This window comes from Chiloscyllium plagiosum, unplaced genomic scaffold (assembly GCF_037043375.1).
Source record: "Chiloscyllium plagiosum isolate Xiang-an unplaced genomic scaffold, Cpla_swu_hap1 HiC_scaffold_12, whole genome shotgun sequence".
NCBI lineage: Eukaryota > Metazoa > Chordata > Chondrichthyes > Orectolobiformes > Hemiscylliidae > Chiloscyllium > Chiloscyllium plagiosum.
This window is the reverse complement of record NW_028270150.1, coordinates 34,746,327-34,765,885: the sequence shown is the minus strand read 5'-3', so window position 1 is coordinate 34,765,885 and position 19,559 is coordinate 34,746,327. Positions and strand designations below refer to the sequence as shown.

Genomic DNA, 19,559 nt, shown 5'->3' with positions numbered 1-19,559 from the left:
TCTAAGTTCCCTAGTTCTAAGCTCCTACTTTGGCCTGATAGACCTTTACTACCTCTTTCTTGCTGAACTTGGTGTGTGGAAATTGGACATTTCAATTATTTGCAATTCATGGTTTCCCACCTAGATCTGAAGATACTTTGATAGCCTGAAGACAGAGACGACTAAGTTGAAGCAAACCATGATTAAAAACTGTGAAGCAGCCCACGACCAAATGTAGCAAAACCTGGACAGCATTCAGGCTTGGGCTGATCAGTGGCAAGAAGCATGCACACTAAGCAATGATTATCGCCTACAAGACAGAATGTTACCATCATTCCTTGACATTCAATAGTATTACCATCATTGAATCCACCACTATCAAAATCCTGGGGCTTACCATTGGCCAGAAGCTGAACTGTATCAGCCAGATATAAATACTGTGGCCACAAAAACAGATCAGAAGCTGGGAGTTTAGTGATGAATACCTCACTCCTAACTCTGCCTTCCTCAAAAGCGCCTATAACAACATGGACTTTAGGTCCAATGAGGCAACTCAATACCACCTTCTCAACAGTGTTTAAGGCTGGACAATAAATGCCTACTGAGAGAAATTCTCGTCCTATGGATGAATTTTAAACGTGCAGTTTTAACTTGATCAAAGAAGCTGCTATATGAAATAGAGCTACTACAGTTAACTGCCTTACTGTTACGAAGGGGAAAAGGTCAACCCCCTCTGATAATTAAACAGAAATACAAGTCCCAATCTGTTATGGCAGGAGTAGAGGTTCCCTTTTAATAATTAAACTCGAAACACCCAGAGAAGCTTGCCTTGCCCCTTGTAATCTTTTAAAAGAGTGGTTACATGAAAGGAATCCATGATACTAAGTTTATAAGCAACAAGTAACAATTTATTTATCTAACTCTTAATAGTGAATAACTTAACAGAATTATTAACAAACCGAACAATTCCCCTCTAACTACTAACTATTCCCTTATTGAACTAAATTCTGCTGGTATGCTGTTCCAATAAACGCTGGTCCCACTTATATAAATTCAAATAATAAGAAAACAATAAATTAACATTTAGTCTCTCAAAGTTCGCACAGAATCTGTCTTCTGGAATGCACTGCCTTTTCTGCTGTCTCTGCAGCCTTTCTTCTGCTAATCCTGCTGTGAGGGATGTTTTCTCTGTAATTTCTTCTGTTCTGAATGCCTCTCTCTGTTGAATTCTGGTGTCAGGAATATTATCTAAGAGTGCCATGTATCTTTACGAATAGATGGTGCTTTTTTTCTGAGAGCTGAAATGGCTAACCACCATTTGAAGAGAGAGCCTTCATCTTTTATACCCTTGATGACCTATTAAATTCTTTACAATCTGGTTCCAGGTAATCAAAGCTACCAGATTTTAAATTTCATTGGGTTTTGATGTCTAGGGCTTGGTTTAAATTAAGTGGCTAATATTCAAGCTGGTTGCCTTAACATCAAAACCAGCCTAAGTTGCCAACCACACAGTCAATTGATACATATTTCAATTTCAGAATTGTCTGTAATCTGCAGCTAATCACAGACACATTCTCTGTATAAAGCTTTAAGCTTAGGAAAGCACTTTATCTCTTAAAGGGACCACCAACTCTTTCGACCTATCATTTTCACAAACAAATTCTAGCTTCCTGCCTTTCACTTCATGAATACAGTACACAACTTCGTAGCACCTACCAATCCATTGCCTTTTTACTAGGGGTATACATGATGAGGGGGGAGCAAAAAATGAGAAATAATTATATGTTGTTAACAATACTGAAAAGATCATGGATAAATTCAAAAGAGAGTGGAAAAAAATATGGTTTCCAATCAAGGTTTCATATTTTGGGAACTATTGACTACCCTTTCACAGGGACGATTTAAAGTGAAGTTGCTTTAAGTTCACAGTGAAACATACTTGGGGTTAAATTGACTGCTGGCCGCCCCGCCGACATAATGATGAATCTCCTTCCTAAAATGGGTAGATTCGATCCATATTAAATATTACGCCTTGGACCTTGATTGAATTTACTCTCAAGCGTGGATACTTGCATTGCATAACCAGATAGGGTACTGTTAAAGCAGATTTATATTTCAGGGCATTGTTTTGCTTGCCCATGCTACCAAATAGTGTATGGTTTTTAGAAACGCTGCTAGAGCACTTGTTTCCTCATTGCTCCATTTAGCAGAGACATGAATGCGGATTTTCTGATGGTCAGATAATCATTTTTGAAGCTGAGATGGGATTTTCACATGGGCCCCTGCAGTCTCAGAAGAAATTGCCTGAAACATACCGCTAGGCAAGTTTTCCTATGCCTGAAAGCTTCCAAAAGACTTTAAATCTGTTTACGTCGGAGTATACAAAGGGTCCTGCTGCAATGAAGTAAATGGTTACTCAAGAAATGTTAGACTATTAAACACGTCGTAGATTCTGAGTGAGTATTCAACTGACCTTTAACTTAGCTCACACAACCTCAACTACACCTTCTTGAGACCCCTAAAACCCACTCAGACACCAACCCATCATGCCACTGGACATGATATCTCCCTCTGCTCGGGACATGATAACTTGGACCCAGTGCTGGACTAGGCCAACCCACCCACCTTCCCCTGCTCTGGAACTGACTGAAAGCACAGCTCGTATTTCAGAAGGAGCCCTGATTGGAATCCGGTTGTCAGAAATGCAGAGCTCTTTAGTTGTGTTAAAAAGGAGTGGAATGCTAATCTACATGAGATTGCAGCTCCTCAAAAAAAAAGTTGGCACTATATTTTTAAATATGGAATTGTTTGAGTTCTTTAGGAGTCCCTTTAAGTACACTTCAATGAAAGTTTGATACTGTGGATGTTGGAGAACTGAAACAAAGTTGGAAACTGCTGAGAAGTTCAGGTGTGACAGCATCTATGGGGAGAGAAATGATTACCATTTTGAGTTAAATGTAAATGTTCTTCAGAACCCAAAGAAGTTATTTTCTTGTTTCTTTATTCAGAGATGCTGCCAGACTCTTCAACACTTTGTTTTTGTTCCTTTATGTACAATCATTTAGGAAGCATTAGGTAGATAGGATTGTACAGAATTGCAGAAGGTCTCATTTCAAAACAAGGGTCACAAAACAGCCACTTGACATTTATGTGCATATGCATAATTGTAGCTCTGATAGACACTTGAAGTGAAATAGATCCAAATGGCTTGATGTTTTGCAAACCCACCAAGTGTTTGCCCAGCTATCTTCAGAGAGAGTTATAGATATATTTCTGAATGCCACACAGAACATATTTATTTTCATTTATTGATGCTTGTTACTGATTTATCACACAAGCTAGCCAACAATTCTTTGTGTAACTTGATTCAGAAGCCTTTAAGTAAATTCATAGGGAGACAGTCCATATATACCTTTTAATCATCAACTTCAGATTCAGAGAACAGGTAATACAACTGTCTACCTCTGAAGTATGAATGAAGCATTTTAAAAGAAACGTGGACAGGGAGAATAGATAAAAACAAACTTGAAAGTGTTGCGTCTTGATAAATATAAATCTCAATGGCATTCAGTTTGATTAGATATTGATGTTTTGTCACAATCAAAAGAAAACGAAGTCAATCCTGTTCACTCATTGAACCTTTTAGATGCTTTATTATTTGATTTTATGGTAATGTTATGGTTAAGATGCTTCAGTGAGCTCTGTATTTATGGTCGTCTTTATGAAACCAAATTTAACATCTCCTTTACAAGAAATGCCAGCTACTATTTCAAAAGGTATAGTGCATCTGCTTCTGGATCCTCCGATTCTGCTGACAACATATCAACAAAGCAGGATAAAGCAAACAAAAGTAGGACTGAGGGAGATGCTGCCGAACAATCCGCAGAAAGTTCAGCTATTCTACCAGATTTCATGTCTGGTGTAAATGTTTACTTCTTCAATATATCAGAAAAGAAGAGGCTAAGCCGTTATTTGATTACATATCCTTTTTCTTTAGATGGTGAGGTTGTCTAATGTATTGTGATCATTTTCTCATAGCTTTTTAATTTTTGAAACTGGGCAGCATTGCTAAAGCAGTTACTTTCCAATATTTAATGTGGGCGTTTTCAATTTAAATGACTTAATCACGAAATGTAGTCTTCTAGTTCATGGTGAATATTTATAATTGTCTTTTATATTTTAATTTTGTGCTGAGAATTTGAGAGGGTGTTCGTACAGGAGGTTGACTTTGTGTATGTTTGTTCAAATCTAAATGATTTGCTAATTTTATGACTGTTATCACAAAATACTTGATTCAAATTGCTTTGCACTCAGTTTGAACATTCTCCTTGAATTGGAGCATGAATGGAGGCAAAGGAGAGAATGACTAAAATGCAGTATGTTGGTTCTTTGACATCGAGACAAGAAATAAACCGAAAGTCTAATACTTAACAAAGTGACCCTGTCATATTGGAGAACTTGGCATGATTTCTATCGATTTTAGGTAAGTTTATCCTGGCAACCAGTGTTCCAGCAGTGTTGCACACAGCCACATAGCAGCCAAGAAGCTATTGTTCAGGCCTTTCCTAGTGAGAAATGAAGGAAATTGCACTGAAACAAACTTTTTGGAAACACCAATTAAATAGAACATTGCTGGCACATGTTTAGAGCTTATTGGAAGAAGGCACACAAATCAAGAAAAAAAAATCAAGGAAGCTCAGGTTCATGAAAATGAACTACATCTCATGACGGAGAAGACCAGGAGACCAGCAGCTTTATGTTTCCTCAAGTGTTCCTTCATCCTTGCCCCACTTAGAATCAGGATTGTGAAACAAAATTTGATCCCAAATGCAAATATGTTTTATATCTCATTTCTAGAAAGGTATATGGTTCTATGTTTTGTACTGTGGTATTTTCACTTTTCATTTTCCCCATTTTCATAGGTACGTTTTGCTCACGAGTATTGTAAGTATGATCAGTGTTACACTTTCACTTAACGAGCTAATCTTAGGACACTCTCAGACAGCTATGTTGTACTAAATTATAGACACACGGAGCTGTAGACTGATATTGACTATGAAATAAATGAATATTACCTCAGATCATTTCACCTTGCAGTCCTTACATACATATTCCAATTTAGGTTGAAGAAAGAAGCAATAACAATGTATATTTATGTAAAACCTATAGAGTAGAAAAGTGTCCTTAGCACTCCATAGAGGTAGAAGGAAAACTGACCCAGAGACATGAGGGAGAAATCAGGAGGCGTTTTAGGAATAGGCTTAAAGGAACAAAGGAAGTTGAGGAATTTTAGGGCCTGGTGGAGATAATTCCAGGAAAGAATCCGGAATAATGAGGGAGCTAGATTAGTGCAAATAAAGAGTATTTTTGAAGAGGGGGGAAATGGTGTCATGTCATTTGAAAAGAGCAAACTATTTACAACTTAAGTCAAAAGGGATCTTCCAAAGGAACTGTATAGTCATGAGTTTGTTGGGGATAGACTTGAAAGTGATGAAAGGAGATTTCATAAATGAGCTGAGCAAATGAAGAAAACATAGAGTCATAGTGATGGACAGTATGGAAACAGACCCTTCGGTCCAACCCGTCCATGCCGACCAGATATCCCAACCCAATCTAATCCCACCTACCAGCACCTGGCCCATATCCCTCCAAACCCTTCCTATTCATATACCCATCCAAATGCCTCTTAAATGTTGCAGTTAATACCAACCTCCACCACTTCCTTTGGCAGCTCATTCCATACACATATACCACCCTCTGTGTGAAAAAGTTGACCCGTTGGTCTCTTTTTTATCTTTCCCCCCTCACCCTAAACCTATGCCCTCTAGTTTTGGATACCCCGACCCCAGGGAGAAGACTTTGCCTATTTACCCTATCCATGCCCCTCATAATCTTATACACCTCTATAAGGGGGCAAAGTTAGATGAGGATAAAGATTCAAGTCAAGGGCAGGGATAGACGTGGAGGCATTTTGATTTAATGGGCAAGAAACTGGAATATCATAGCAATTGTAGAGACATGGCTCAGAGATAGACAGGACTGGCAGCTTAATGTTCCAGGGTACAACTGCAATAGGAAGGAGAGAAAGGGGGACAAAGGTGGAGGGGGAGTGGCATTTTTGATAAGGGATAACATTTAGGCAATACTTGAGGATATTCCTGGGAATATGTCCAGGCAAGTTATTTGGGTGGAACTGAAAAATAAGAAAGGGATGATCACCTTATTGGGATTGTATTATAGACCCACGCCCAATAGTTGATGGGAAATTGAGAAACAAATTTGTAAGGAGATCTTAGTTAACTGTAAGAATAATAGGATGGTTATGATCATAGATTTTAACTTTCCAAACATAGACTGGACTGCCATAGTGTTAAGGGTTTAGATGGAGAGGAATTTGTTAAGTATGTACTAGAAACTTTTCTGATTCAGTATGTGGATGTACCTACTAGAGGAAGGTGCAAAACTTGACCTCCTTTTGGGAAATAAGGCAGGGCAGGTGACTGAGGTGTCAGTTGGGGAGCACTTTGGGGCCAGCGACCATATTTCTATTAGTTTTAAAATAGAGATAGTAAAGGATAGAATGGATCTGAAAGTTCAAGTTCTAAATTGGAGGAAGGCCAATTTCGACGGTATTAGGCAAGACGTTTCAAAAGTTGATTTGGAAATTTGCAGGTAAAGGGACGGTTGGAAAATAGGAAACCTTCAAAAATGAGATAACGAGAGTCCATCGATAGTATATTCCTGTTAGGGTGAAAGGCAAAGCTGGTAAGTGTAAGAAATGCTGGATGACTAGAGAAATTGAGGTTTTGGTTAAGAAAAAGAAGGAAGTATATGTCAGGTATAGACAGCAGAGATCAAGTGAATCCTTAGAAAAGTACAAATGCAGTAGGAGTATACTTAAGAGAGAAATCAGGAGGGTAAAAAGGAGACATGAAATAGCTTTGGCAAATAAATTTAAAAACAATCCAAAGGGATTGTATAAATACATTAAGGACAAAAGGGTAACTAGGGAGAGAATAGGGCCCCTCAATGATCAAAGCTGAAACTTTATTGCTGGAACAGCACAGCAGGTCAGGCAGCATCTAGGGAACAGAAGATTCGACGTTTCGGGCACATGCCCTTCTTCAGGAATGAGCAGAGAGTGTTCAACAGGAGAAGATAAAAGGTAGGGAGGAGGGACTTGGAGGAGGGGCGTTGGAAATGTGATAGGTGGAAAGAGGTCAAGGTGAGGGTGATAGGTCGGAGTAGGGTGGAGGCGGAGAAGCCCACGTGTGGAACCGCAGGAGAAAGGGGAGATACTAAATAAGTATTTTGCATCAGTGTTTACTGTGCAGAAGGGCATGAAAGATATAGAATGTGATGAAATAGATGTTGAATCTTCAAAAATGTCCATATTACAGAAGAGAAGGTGTTGGATGTCTTAAAATGCATAGAAGTGGATAAATCCTCAGGACCTGATTAGGTGTAGCTTGGAACTCTGTGGGAAGCTAGGGAAGTGATTGCTGGGCCCGTGCTGAGATAATTGTATTGTTGATAGTCACAGGTGAGTTCCCAGAAGATGGGAGGTTGCTAACATGGTGCCACTGTTTAAGGAAGGTGGTAAGGAAAAGCCAGAGAACTATAGACCGGTGAGCCTGATGTTGGTGGTGGGCAAGTTGTTGGAGGGAATCCTGAGGGATAAGATTTACATGTATTTGGAAAGGCAAGGACTGATTAAGGATAATCAACATGACTTTGTGCAATGGAAATCATATCTCATTAACTTGATTGTGTTTTTTGAAGAAGTAAAAAAGATTGGTGTGAGCAGAGTGGTGGATGTGATCCATATGCACTTCAGTAAGGCGTTCGACAAGGTTCCTCATGGTAGACTGATCAGCAAGGTTAGACCTCATGGAATACAGGGAGAGCTAGCCATTTGGATATAGAATTGGCTTGAAGATAGAAGACAGAGGGTGGTGGTGGTGGAGGGTTGCCTTTCAGACTGGAGGCCTGTGACCAGTGGCATACCCCAAGGATCGGTCCTGGGTCCACTGCTTTTTGTCATTTATATAAGTGATTTGGATGTGAACATAGGAAGTATTGTTAGTCGGTTTGCAGATGACATCAAAATTGGAGGTGTAGTAGACAGCAAAGAAGGTTACCTCAGAGTTCAAAGGGATCTTGAAGAGATGGGCCAATGAGCTGAGGCGTTGCAGATGACGTTTAATTTAGATAAATGTGAGATACTGCATTTTGGAAAGGCAAATTGAGTTGGACTTATACACTGAATGGTAAGGTCCTGGGGAGTCTTGCTGAAGAAAGAGACCTTGGATTGCAGGTTCATAATTCCTTGAAAGTGGAGTCACAGGTAGATAGGATAGTGACGAAGGCGTTTGGTAAGCTTTCCTTTATTGATCAAAGCATTGGGTGCAGCAGTTGAGAGGTCATGTTGCGGCTGTACAGGACATTGGTTCGGCCACTTTTGGTACATTGTGTGCAATTCTGATCTCCCTCCTATCGGAAGGATGTTGTGAAACTTGAAAGGGTTCAGAAAAGATTTACAAGGATGTTGCCACAGTTGGAAGGTTTGAGCTATAGAGAGAGGCTGAATTGGCTAGGGCTGTTTTCCCTGGAGCGTCGGAGGCTGAGGGGTGACCTTATAGAGGTTTAGAAAATCATGACGAGCATGGGTAAGGTAAATAGACGACGGGGTGGGGGAGTCCAGAACTAGAGGGCATAGGTTTAGGGTGAGAGGGGAAAGATTTAAAAGCGACCTAAGGGACAACGTTTTCTCGCAGAGGGTGGTGCGTGTATGGAATGAGCTGCCAGAGGAAATCAACTAGGCAAAAGTGAGGACTGCAGATTCTGGAGATCAAAGTCTAGACTAGAGTGGTGCTGGAAATGCACAGCAGGTTAGGCAGCATCTGAGGAGCAGGAAAATCAACTTTTCGGTTAAAAGCCCTTTGCCGAAATGTCGATTTTCCTGCTTCTCGGATGCTGTCTGAGCTGCTGTGCTTTTCCAGCACCACTCTAATCTAGACTCTGCCAGAGGAAATGGTCGAGGCTGGTGCAATTATAATATTTGAAAGACATCTGCATGGATATATGAATAGGAAGGGTTTAGAGGGCTATGGTCCAAGTGTTGGCCAATGGGGCTCGATTAGGTTAGGATATCTGAGCAGGGACAGGTTGGACCGTAGGGTCTGTTTCTGTGCTGTACATCTCTGTGACTGTAAGAAGAAGGTGAGCAACAGCAGCAACCAAACATAATTTATCTTAGAGATGATGAAATCTATGAACTCTTCAAACTTGTCAGAATACTTTGGGAACTAAATGTTACATATTTCATAAAATGGTGAATGTCTTCCTTTCAGTTGTGAATTATTTTCATTTTCCTTCAATGGTAATTACTTTCTTTAATGTAAATGCACTTATAATGGTGATGTGGATCAGAATTTCTGTGCTGAAACCACTCATATTGTGGCACAAGTGGATGATTCTAGCCAATTGCAGGTAAACAGCATCAGTTTAAATTACATTTACCTTTTTTATATTTTTCATGTGCATGTTCCTTGGGATTACTTTCCCACATTTGCATATTAACTTCATACAGCATTTCTACAACACTCCAATGTATAGGAGTATGCCTTGGTAATCTGCATTGAGAGGAAAAAAGAATTTGTTGAGCAGGACGATAAAAAGGGAAAATAAAGGTGAAAATGCCAGAGTGAAGGTGAGGTACCAAAGATAAGATTGAGTTGGTACAGTTTTGACAACTGAAACAAGAAACGTGTTGGCAAACCCATCAGCTGAATAGCAGACTTTGTATGATAAGCATGGGAGATTTGAACTTCCCGAAACAACCTGTCAAGACTAAATAGTGAAATTAGAAAAGAAAAATGTTTTTGAAAAAGAAAATCTTGCATTTATTTAGCATTTTTCATGACCCCCCCCAGATGTCTCAAAGCACTTTGCAACAAGTGAACTATCATAAGATAATGCACTTTTGTACATAAATTGAATAGACTGGGAGTTTTTTTTTTAGGAAAATGAAGATTAGAGGTAATGTGAAAGGTGGAGTGTAAATACCAGCATGCACTAGTTGGGTTGATTGCCTTCTTTCTACACTGTTTACTCTGTGTTAACCCCATGCTTCTAGATAATAAATATTGCCTCGGAGTTATGTAAATAGTGAAGGACAAGTACCAAGGACTTTTAGATTATTCTAGAGATAACCATGTGAGCATGAGAGCAGCATAGGAGACATGAATCATTTATAATTGCTGTATAGAAATAGGTAATCTCAGGACAAGGAAAAGCATGCTGCAGATAGACTGCATAATAGAGAGCATGGCGGAACATGGGAGCAGCTGAACATGGCAAAAGAGAATAGGGATGGGGTGATGTTTGGGAAGAAAGAAATTCTGTGAATAAAGTATGCTTACAGTTATGTAGATATTGTTTCTGACCAAACTTTGGGCCAGAACTAGACTGGATTATCTTAAACAAGAATTGATCAAAGTGTAGTTGCTCAACTTTATACTTCCATTCCTTTTGATGTGGAGGCGCAGGTGTTGGACTGGGGTGGATGTGATCAGAAATCATGTGACACCAAGTTATAGTCCAACGGGCATATTTGAAATCACAAGCTTTCGGAGCACTGCTCCTTCAGGTGAAGTGACTTCACCTGACGAAGGATCAACTCTCTGAAAGCTTGTGATTTCAAATAAACCTGTTGGACTATAACCTGGTGTTGCGTGACTTCTGATCTACTCCTTTTGTCAGCACTGAATGTCAAGGTAATGTCACCTCACTGATGCTATTTGTGTCTTGATTCTAGGAGTTACAGAGCTACCTACAGGAGAATCCTACAGCAGTTGTAGTCCAAGCTCGATGGCTTGAAGTTTGTTTCTCAAAACAGCAGAAGGTTGACACATTTTCGTATGAAATTAAACTAACTAACTCTGAGTGAAGGTTGCATTTGCAAAAGTCATCCTGACACCACACTGAAAATACCATATATGTGGGCTTGGGGTTAAGTATGATAAAGTATCTGTTATACAAATGTTTTTTCATTTTATTTTTTTCAGTTTTTCTTATATTATAAATGTGGCTTTGGCACTGACTACTCAGATTTGACTTATTTCTCAATTTTCTAATGTTTACTGTTTTGACATTACATTAGTATTAAGACAAAAAAAAACTCAACTAACATTTTGCAAACACAAAAACAGAAACTGCTGGAAATCCGAGTTGGGTCGAGTGATCCTTCCTCAGAAGAGTGAGAGCTTGGCTTAGGTTCTGTTTTATTTTAAAGAGGTCAGAAAGTCATTTGGAACAGTGACCAAATATATCTTTTCCAAAAAGCTATATGATTCAATTAAGTGAGATAGCTGGGGTATTAATTGATTAAATGTTTAAACTACTGAGTCGATGAAAAACAGGCAAACAGATCAGATCAGTTTAGTTTGACTTCTGCTGGCTGAAGAATCTTGATTTCAGTTCAGGATAATAGTCATGTTTGCAGAATGGTTTTAGTTTGGAAGATCTCCAAGCTGTGAAAGTTTGTACAGAGGTTTTCAAGTTGTCAGAACTGAAAAGGGGTTAAGGCCATCAAAACTGAAAGTAAGTTTAGGCCAGTAGAACTAGCAAGAAGCCATGAAACCGTCTTAGTCGTCCAGGAAAGAGTCAGTTCAGAATGAAAGCAAGAATCGTAGTGGGAATTTGAATACCTGTGAAGGTATTCTGGAAAACTGGGTTGAAACAGTTTACGTTAAGATCTTTCTGAATTGTCTCTTTTTAACTTTTGTCAAATAGAATTGTGTTCTTTTGTTAATTGACATTGGCAGCTTTGTATGACCATGTTGTGTCTAAACATCATTGTAACCAACTGCAAAAAATAAGCTTCTAATCAAAACTTTACAGAACATTTGTTTTCATCTGTTAGAAAAGAATTCCAAGATAAATTATTTTTGGCTTTAAATATTAGATCTTTCCTCTCGTAAAGATGATGGACTATTGGCTAGATTTGCAACATAACTTCTTTTAAATATTTGGCCATTAGATATAAATCTGACCTCTCATTTCTATTTATTATGAGGTATCCCATGCTGTCATCTGTCAGCATGTAGCAATCTTATGACCTTTTTATGAGTTTTTTTTTGCCTTTAGCCTAATATGTATGAAGTTTTAAGCAAATTAACCCAGACTGGGTGAGTCTCTGAGTGGTCCCATCTCCAATGTTGTACAGAGTAGTTGCCTTGGGAAAAAGAATTGATGATAATTGAGTGCAGGCAGGTTTGTGTTTCTGAAAAATATTTAATAATTGCCAGCTTAAGACAGTGATCCTGTTTACTTTGCAGTCCTATGATATATACAGTACTCTGATTTGCAATTTTTGGAAACTACTGTGTTAAGCATGCCCTGCCACGTTTATTGTGTTTCAGCTGCAGATAAAAGTATCTTTGTGAGGCCAAGAGGAGCAGAATTGTTTAAACAATCGAAATCATAGAGCCTTCCAGCACTGAGGAGGCCATTTTCATTGAAAGAGCAGTCATACTTAGTTCCCACACCTTGCTTTTGTATCTGGAATGCTATTAAGTTCCTCATCCATAAATATGTGTTCAACATCCTTTAAAAATTATTTATGGAGTCCACTACCTTTTCAAACAGAGATTTTGAGAATCAAAAATGTGTCTTAACCTCCTCCTCCTCCTCCCCCATTCATCAGTGATTTTAAATGATTATTGATTGACTAGTAGTTGAGAAAGCGAGGACTGCAGATCCCGGAGAATCAAAGTTGAAAAGTCCAGCATTGGAAAAGCACAGCAGGTCAGGCAGCATCCGAGGAGCAGGAGAGTCGATGTTTTGGGCAAAAGCCCTTTATCAGGAATGTGGAGGGGGAAGGGGGCTGAGAGATAAATAGGGAGTTGGAGGTGGGGCTAGGGGGTGGTGGGTGGGGGCGTGTGGGGGCAGGGGCGGGCGGAGAGATATGCATATGGGAGGTAATTGTGACCCTCCAACCACATGTTTCAGGGACTGGAGTTTTTGGCTTATAAAAATAGGCTGGGACTCTTCCTTTTCACTGGAGCACAGGGGTTGAGGGGTGACCTTATAGAAGTTTATAAAATAATGAGGGGTAGTGTAATGGTAGTTGTCTTTTCCCTAAGGTAGAGGGGGCATTCTTAAAAGGTGAAAGGAGAAAGCATTAAAAAGGACAGGAGGGGCACCCTTTTTTATACAAAGTGGTCAGTGTATGTAATGAACTGCCAACGGAAGTGATGGATGCAGGTATAGTTATAATGTTTAAAAGAGAATTAGAAAATTACACAATTAGGAAAGGTTTAGAGGAATATGGGCTAAATGCAGCCAAGTGGGAATATGGTTGGCGTGGACTAGTTGGACCAAATCCTCTGTTTGCAGACTGTATGCCTCTAGAAGTGATTGTACGATTAGGTAAATGGGAGATCCAAAACTCGATAATGAAGAGTTTGAAATGGCAAATGCAAAGATTTACAAGGATGTTGCCAGGGTTGGAGGATTTGAGGGAGAAGCTAAATAGGCTGGGGCTGTTTTCGTGAAGCATCAGAGGCTGAGGGGTGACCTTATCGAGATTATAAAGTCATGAGGGGCATGGATAGGGTAAATAAACAGATCTTTTCCTGGGGTGGGGGGAGTCCAGAGCTAGAGGGAATAGGTTCAGGAGAGGGGAATGATTTAAAGCGGACCTAAAGGGCAACCTTTTCACATGTATGGATTGAGCTGCCAGAGGAAATGGTGGAGGCTGGTACAATGACAACATTTAAAAGGCATCTGGATGGGTATATGAATAGTCAAGGGTTTAGAGGGATATTGGCCAAATGCTGGCAAATAGGATTAGATTAATTTGGGATATCTGGTTGGCGTGAATGAGTTGGACCACCAAAAGGTCTGTTTAAATGCTGTACATCTCTATGACTGAATAATTTGGGGCAGATCAAAAAGAAACTGGAAGTAAAAACTATAGAAGGATGTAGCTGTGCAAGGAGAAATGGTACAGTAAGTGATTGCTATACTGATTCAATGTCATGGGGCTGGCAATGAATATGTTAGGGGAGCATATATGAAGCAAGAGGCTCAGAACTAAAGAAACCTCACACTTTATTGCCAGATAGTGTGGTTGAAACAAGCCAATTGGTTTTTAAAAAAGTAAAGACTTGCATGTGGGAACAAAGAAGAGACAGTTCTAGGGATAGGATAAAAAGGGGTAGTTAGAGTGGGAGGAAGCTCATGTAGAGTATTAATACTGGCACATACGAAATGTCTCTTTACCGTGAATTCAGTCATGTGAAGTCAGTGAACTAAAACAATATTTAGAAATCATGTACTTGGTTACCTATTAATTATATGACTTTTGAATAGGCTACTTTCATGTTATTTTATTACTGATCTCTCAGCAGCTGTAACTTTGTATCCTGTTCTGTTACCTTGATGCACTTGTACAGTACAATCTGCCTAAAGCATGCAAGGCAACACTTTTTTCACTGTGCCTTCATCCAAGTGACATAATAAATAAAATCAAGTCAAATCTAGGAAATAGATTACATAGGGAACATTTGTTGCTACTGAAGTTTGATGGATGGACAGTTGTGTTGAACAAGGTTTCTTTTCATATTACAGTGCAAGGATTGTAAAACATAGCTCACTATTCAGATCTGTGCAGTTTCTCTGACTTTGTGATACATGCAAAATGCATTTCAGTGTAGAAGCCACTGGAATCAAAATCACCACTGGCAAGGATCTTCTGAATAAATCATTAATGTAAGGATTAATGTGGAACCAAAATTGTGCTAAAATATGAGAATTGAGGTACTGGGGGAAGAAAAATTTTTTTTTAAAAAACTTATTGCATTGTTTTAAGAGTTGCAGAAAATTCATGTACGTACAAGACATTTGTGTTTGTTTATCATGTGATAGTTCTGGCCCATGTCAGAGCAATCTGCTTCAATCCAAATACTCTGTTTATTATTTGTATTCTTTAATCTTCCCTACATAATGATCTGAATCCATTTTAAATGCAGGCATTAATGTTGTTTCATAAGCCATTTACAACCCATATTTTAGTAATGTTCTGCGCAAAAACGTTAGAGGGTTTGAGCTATAGGGAGAGGCTGAATATGCGAGGGCAATTTTCCCTGAGTGTCGGAGGCTGAGGGTTGACCTCATAAGGGACATGGATAGGGTAAAGAGATATGTTATTTTCCCTGGGGTGGGGGGACATCCAGAACTAGAGGATAAAGGTTTAGGGTGAGAGGGGGAAGATTTAAAAGGAACCTAAAGAGCAACTTTTTAACGCAGAGTGTGGTGCGTATGGAATGAGCTGCCAGAGGAAGTGGTGGAGGCTGGTACAATTACAATATTTAAAAGCTATCTGGATGGGTATATGAATGGAAGGATTTAGCGGGATATGGGCCAAGTGCTAGCAAATGGGACTAGATTCATTTTGAATATCTGGTCGGCATGGATGAGTTGGACCAAAGGGTCTGTTTCCGTGCTCTATGACTCACATAGCATCAACATCGACTTCACCATTTTCCAAATCTCCCCTCCCCCACCTCAACCCAGATGCAACCCTCCAACTCGGCACCAACCTCTTGATCTGTCCTTCCTGTCCACCTTCCTTTCCACCTATCTGCTCCACCCTCCCCACCGATCTATCATGCTTATCTCCCACCTGCATCCACCTATTGCCTTCCACCCTACTTTCCAAGCCCCCAATTATCTCTCAGCCCTCTTTCCCCCTCCACATTCCAGATGGAGGCCTTATGCCCAAAATGTCGACTCTGCTGCTCATTGGATGCTGCTGTGCTTTTCCAGTGCCGTACTTCTCGATGAGTATGTGGGAACAACTATTCTTTGTCTACTTTTTTGAAAGCTTTTAACATTTTTAAAACCTTTAATAGACCACCGGTTAACATTCTAAAGTTATTTCTCATGTCTTTATATCTTTGCACAAACTGTGATGCTCATAGTTGGTCTGTATCCTCCAGTTGAGGTCTGACCAGTGATTTATAAGATTCTATTTGCATGATATCTATTCTTTCTCAGCATCAATTTATGAAACTAAGTAACTATATAGAATAGCCTTTATTGTCACATGCACTCAAATGAGTGCAGTGAAAAGTTTGTAATGTTGCTGCTTTGGCGCCATCTTAGGTACAGGTACTTAAGCGTTTGTTACAGAATTGAAAGAGTTAAAAAAAAACTGGGCTAGCATAGGAATATGAAGTTTTAAAAAGTACTTGAATTACTCAAAGTCCAAAATAAGAATAAAAGTATCTTTATTAAGTACTCAAATTACAGTCCTTTTTACATGGCCGCTGGGCTTCAGGCCTCGCTGCCTCCTCGCGCTGGCCTCCGACATGGGACTCACCACCAGGATTCATCTCCCCAGACTGGCTTGGATTTGGACTGCCTGCCACCCTGAGCTCCGGCTCATGCCTTCGCCAACAGCATTCATTTCCCAGGCTGGCCTGGACTCGGACTGCCTCGCACACCATATGCTGTTTAACTATCTTGTAAACCTGCCTGCCTTAAGTATTTGTATATTTACTAGACTAATAATTGAGGCCCAGGCTAACGTTTCAGAGGCACAGCAGCTGGTGATTACCATTTTAATTAATAAATCTGAAAGCAAATACTTGTCTTAGTAATGGTGACCATGAAACTAATCAATGCTTGTCTATTTAATATATCTGGTTCAATAAAGTTCTTAAGGAAAGGAAATATGCTGTGCTTTCCTAGTCTGTCCTACGTGTGGGTCTAAATCTACAGCACTGCTTGACTACTTGCCAATCACTGAATGGTTCAGCAATCCACTCAATCCAAGGGCAGCTAGAGATGGGCAACAGATACTTCCCAGCAAAAAAAAAGAAAAATTCATGCGCTCATTCACATTTTTCAAAATAATGTTGTTGATAATGCACTCTGGTTCCAAATTAGTCCTCTCAAAACACATCATTATTCTTTGCATTGAATTCTATTTGTCTTAATTGAGCCCATTTTCACCATACTGCTTTAACCAGATGTCTATAACTATCCTCATCACCATCTACTACACTGTTTCATAGTATCTGCAAACTTCATGCAGCAATTATACTGAAGTTTGCATCATCTGACTGATGGATCAAAGATGCAAGGTGCCAAGGCTGAAGTTCTGGAAATCCTTTGCAAATCTTTCTGCCTTTAAGACAGGAAACTACTGAAGTATGAGGGATGAGTTGGCTGTGATAGACTACATAACTTCATTAAAAAGTATGACGACCAGTAGGCAGTGGTTAATATTAAAGGAATGAATGCATATGTTGTAACAGTTATATATGGGTCATTCTGCTGTAATGCACATTCTGTCAGCACAAATTGGCTTTATTTTGGACATTGTTTACAAAATGTGAACTTTCTGCTAAATGGGTATAGCAGGTTTCCCATAGTGCAATTTTCTATAGCACAAGATTGTAGAGGAACACAATTGTCACGTTATAGCAGAATGACCTGAATTCCTTCTGGTTGAAAGGACACAACAGGTGGAGTCATACAGCATAGAAGCAGACCCTTCGGTCCAACTCATCCAAGCCACGCAAGTTTCCCAAACTAAAGTAGTCCTATTTGCTTGCATTTGGCCCATATCCCTCTAAACCTTTCCTATTCATGTACCTGCCCAAAGTATTTTGAATGTTGTAACTGTACCTTCATCTAGTGCTTCCTCACGTCTCTCTTAAATCTTTCTACTCTCACCTGAAAAATATATCCTCTAGTTTTGAACTCAGAAAACACCTTTGCTAGTCACCTTTTCTATGCCCCTCATGATTTTCTAAATCTCTATAAGGTTATCCATCAACCTCCTTCACTCCAGTGAAAAACGTCCCATCCTCCCCTTATAACTTAAATCCTCCAGTCCTGGCAACATCCTTGTAAGTCTTTTCTGAACCCTCACCAATTTAATAATATCTTCCTTATTAGCAGAGCGACCAGAACCATACACAGTCTTCCAAAAGTAGCCTCATCAACTTCCTGTACAACGAAGTTAATAAAAGAAATTCAGATTTTGTACCTGAGTTTTTGAATGAGATCCAAAGAAAGCATTTACGTTTTCTCGAAAAGGAAAATAACAGCCTGAGGACTGGGAGCAATTTAGAATTCAGCAAAGGAGGACCAGGCAGTTGATTAAGAGGGGAAAAATAGAGTATGAGAGAATCTGTGCAAAAAAGAGAACAATGGAATGCAAGACCTTCCATAAGTGTGTAAAAAGAAAAAAAAAATAGGGCAAACCAATGTAAGCCCTTAACAGTCCGAAATTGATAAATTAATAATGGAGAACCAGGAAATGGCAAAGCAAATAAATAATTACTTTAGTCCTGTCTTCAAGAAGATGCATAAAACTTCCCAGCATTTTGAGAGGATATATTTGGAAAGAAGAATTCATATTGGTTTAAAATAAAAATGCTGGAGAAATTAACGGGAACTGATGATCTACAGCCCAGGGTACCAAAGGAGTTGGCCAAGGAAATAATTTGTCATTATCCTCTTGAGTTCAATATGTTTCTAGAGCAATACCGGCAAACTGGAGTGTGGAAAAGGAAATTCCACCATTTAAAAAAGGAGGGGAGAACTGGGAATGATAGATTAGTTAGCTTAACATCAATAGAGTCGTAGAGAGATGTATAGCACAGAAACAGACCCATCAGTCCAACTTGTCTATGTCAACCAAATATATCAACCCAATCTAGTGCCACCTGCCAGCACCCGGCCCATATCCCTCCAAACCCTTCCTATTCATATGCCCATCCAGATGCCTTTTAAATGTTGCAATTGTACTAAACTCCACCACTTCCTCCGGCAGCTCATTCTGTACATGTACCACCCTCTGTGTGAAAATGTTGCCCCTTAAGTCTCTTTTATATCTTTTCCCTCTCACCCTAAACCTATGCCCTCGAGTTCTGAACTACTCCACCCCAGCAAAAGACTTTGTCTGTTTATCCTATCCATGCCCATCATGATGTTATAAACCTCTATAAGGTCACCCCTCAGCCTCCAACGCTCTAGGGAAAACAGCCCTCAGCCCATTCAACCTCTTCCTACAGCTCAAATCCTCCAACTATGGCAATATCCTTGTAAATCTTTTTTGAACCCTTTCAAGTTTAACAACATCCTTCCGATAGGAAGGAGACCAGAATTGCACACAATATTCCAAAAGTGGCCTAACCAATGTCCTGTACAGCTTTAACATGACGTTCCAATTCCTATACTCAATGCTCTGACCAATAAAGGAAGGCATACCAAAAGCTTTATTCACTATCCTATCTATTTGCGACTCTATTTTCAAGGAACTATGAACCTGCACTCCAAGGTCTGTCTGTTCAGCAACACTCTCCAGGATCTTACCATTAAGTGTATAAGTCCTGCTAAGATTTGCTTTCCAAAAATGCAGTACATTGCATTTATCTAAATTAAACTCCTTCTGCCACCCCTCAGCCCAATGTTTCCATCTGATCAAGATCCCGTTGTAATCTGAGGTCACCTTCTTGGCTGTCCACTGCACCTTCAATTTTGGTGTCATCTGCAAA

General features: G+C 39.6%; 1 protein-coding gene across 1 annotated transcript in view; it reads left to right on the top strand.

Annotated features, from left to right (window-relative positions):
- chd1l (chromodomain helicase DNA binding protein 1-like) overlaps nt 1-11,083 on the top strand; it is a 108,407-nt gene extending 97,324 nt beyond the window's left edge. Inside the window, exons 23-25 of the mRNA XM_043701160.2 lie at nt 3,741-3,959; nt 9,390-9,471; nt 10,799-11,083. Of these exons, the coding sequence (XP_043557095.2) occupies nt 3,741-3,959; nt 9,390-9,471; nt 10,799-10,930 (433 nt within the window). The 3' untranslated portion in view covers nt 10,931-11,083. The remainder of the gene's footprint in view (nt 1-3,740; nt 3,960-9,389; nt 9,472-10,798) is intronic.
- The last annotated feature ends 8,476 nt before the right edge of the window (nt 11,084-19,559 follow it).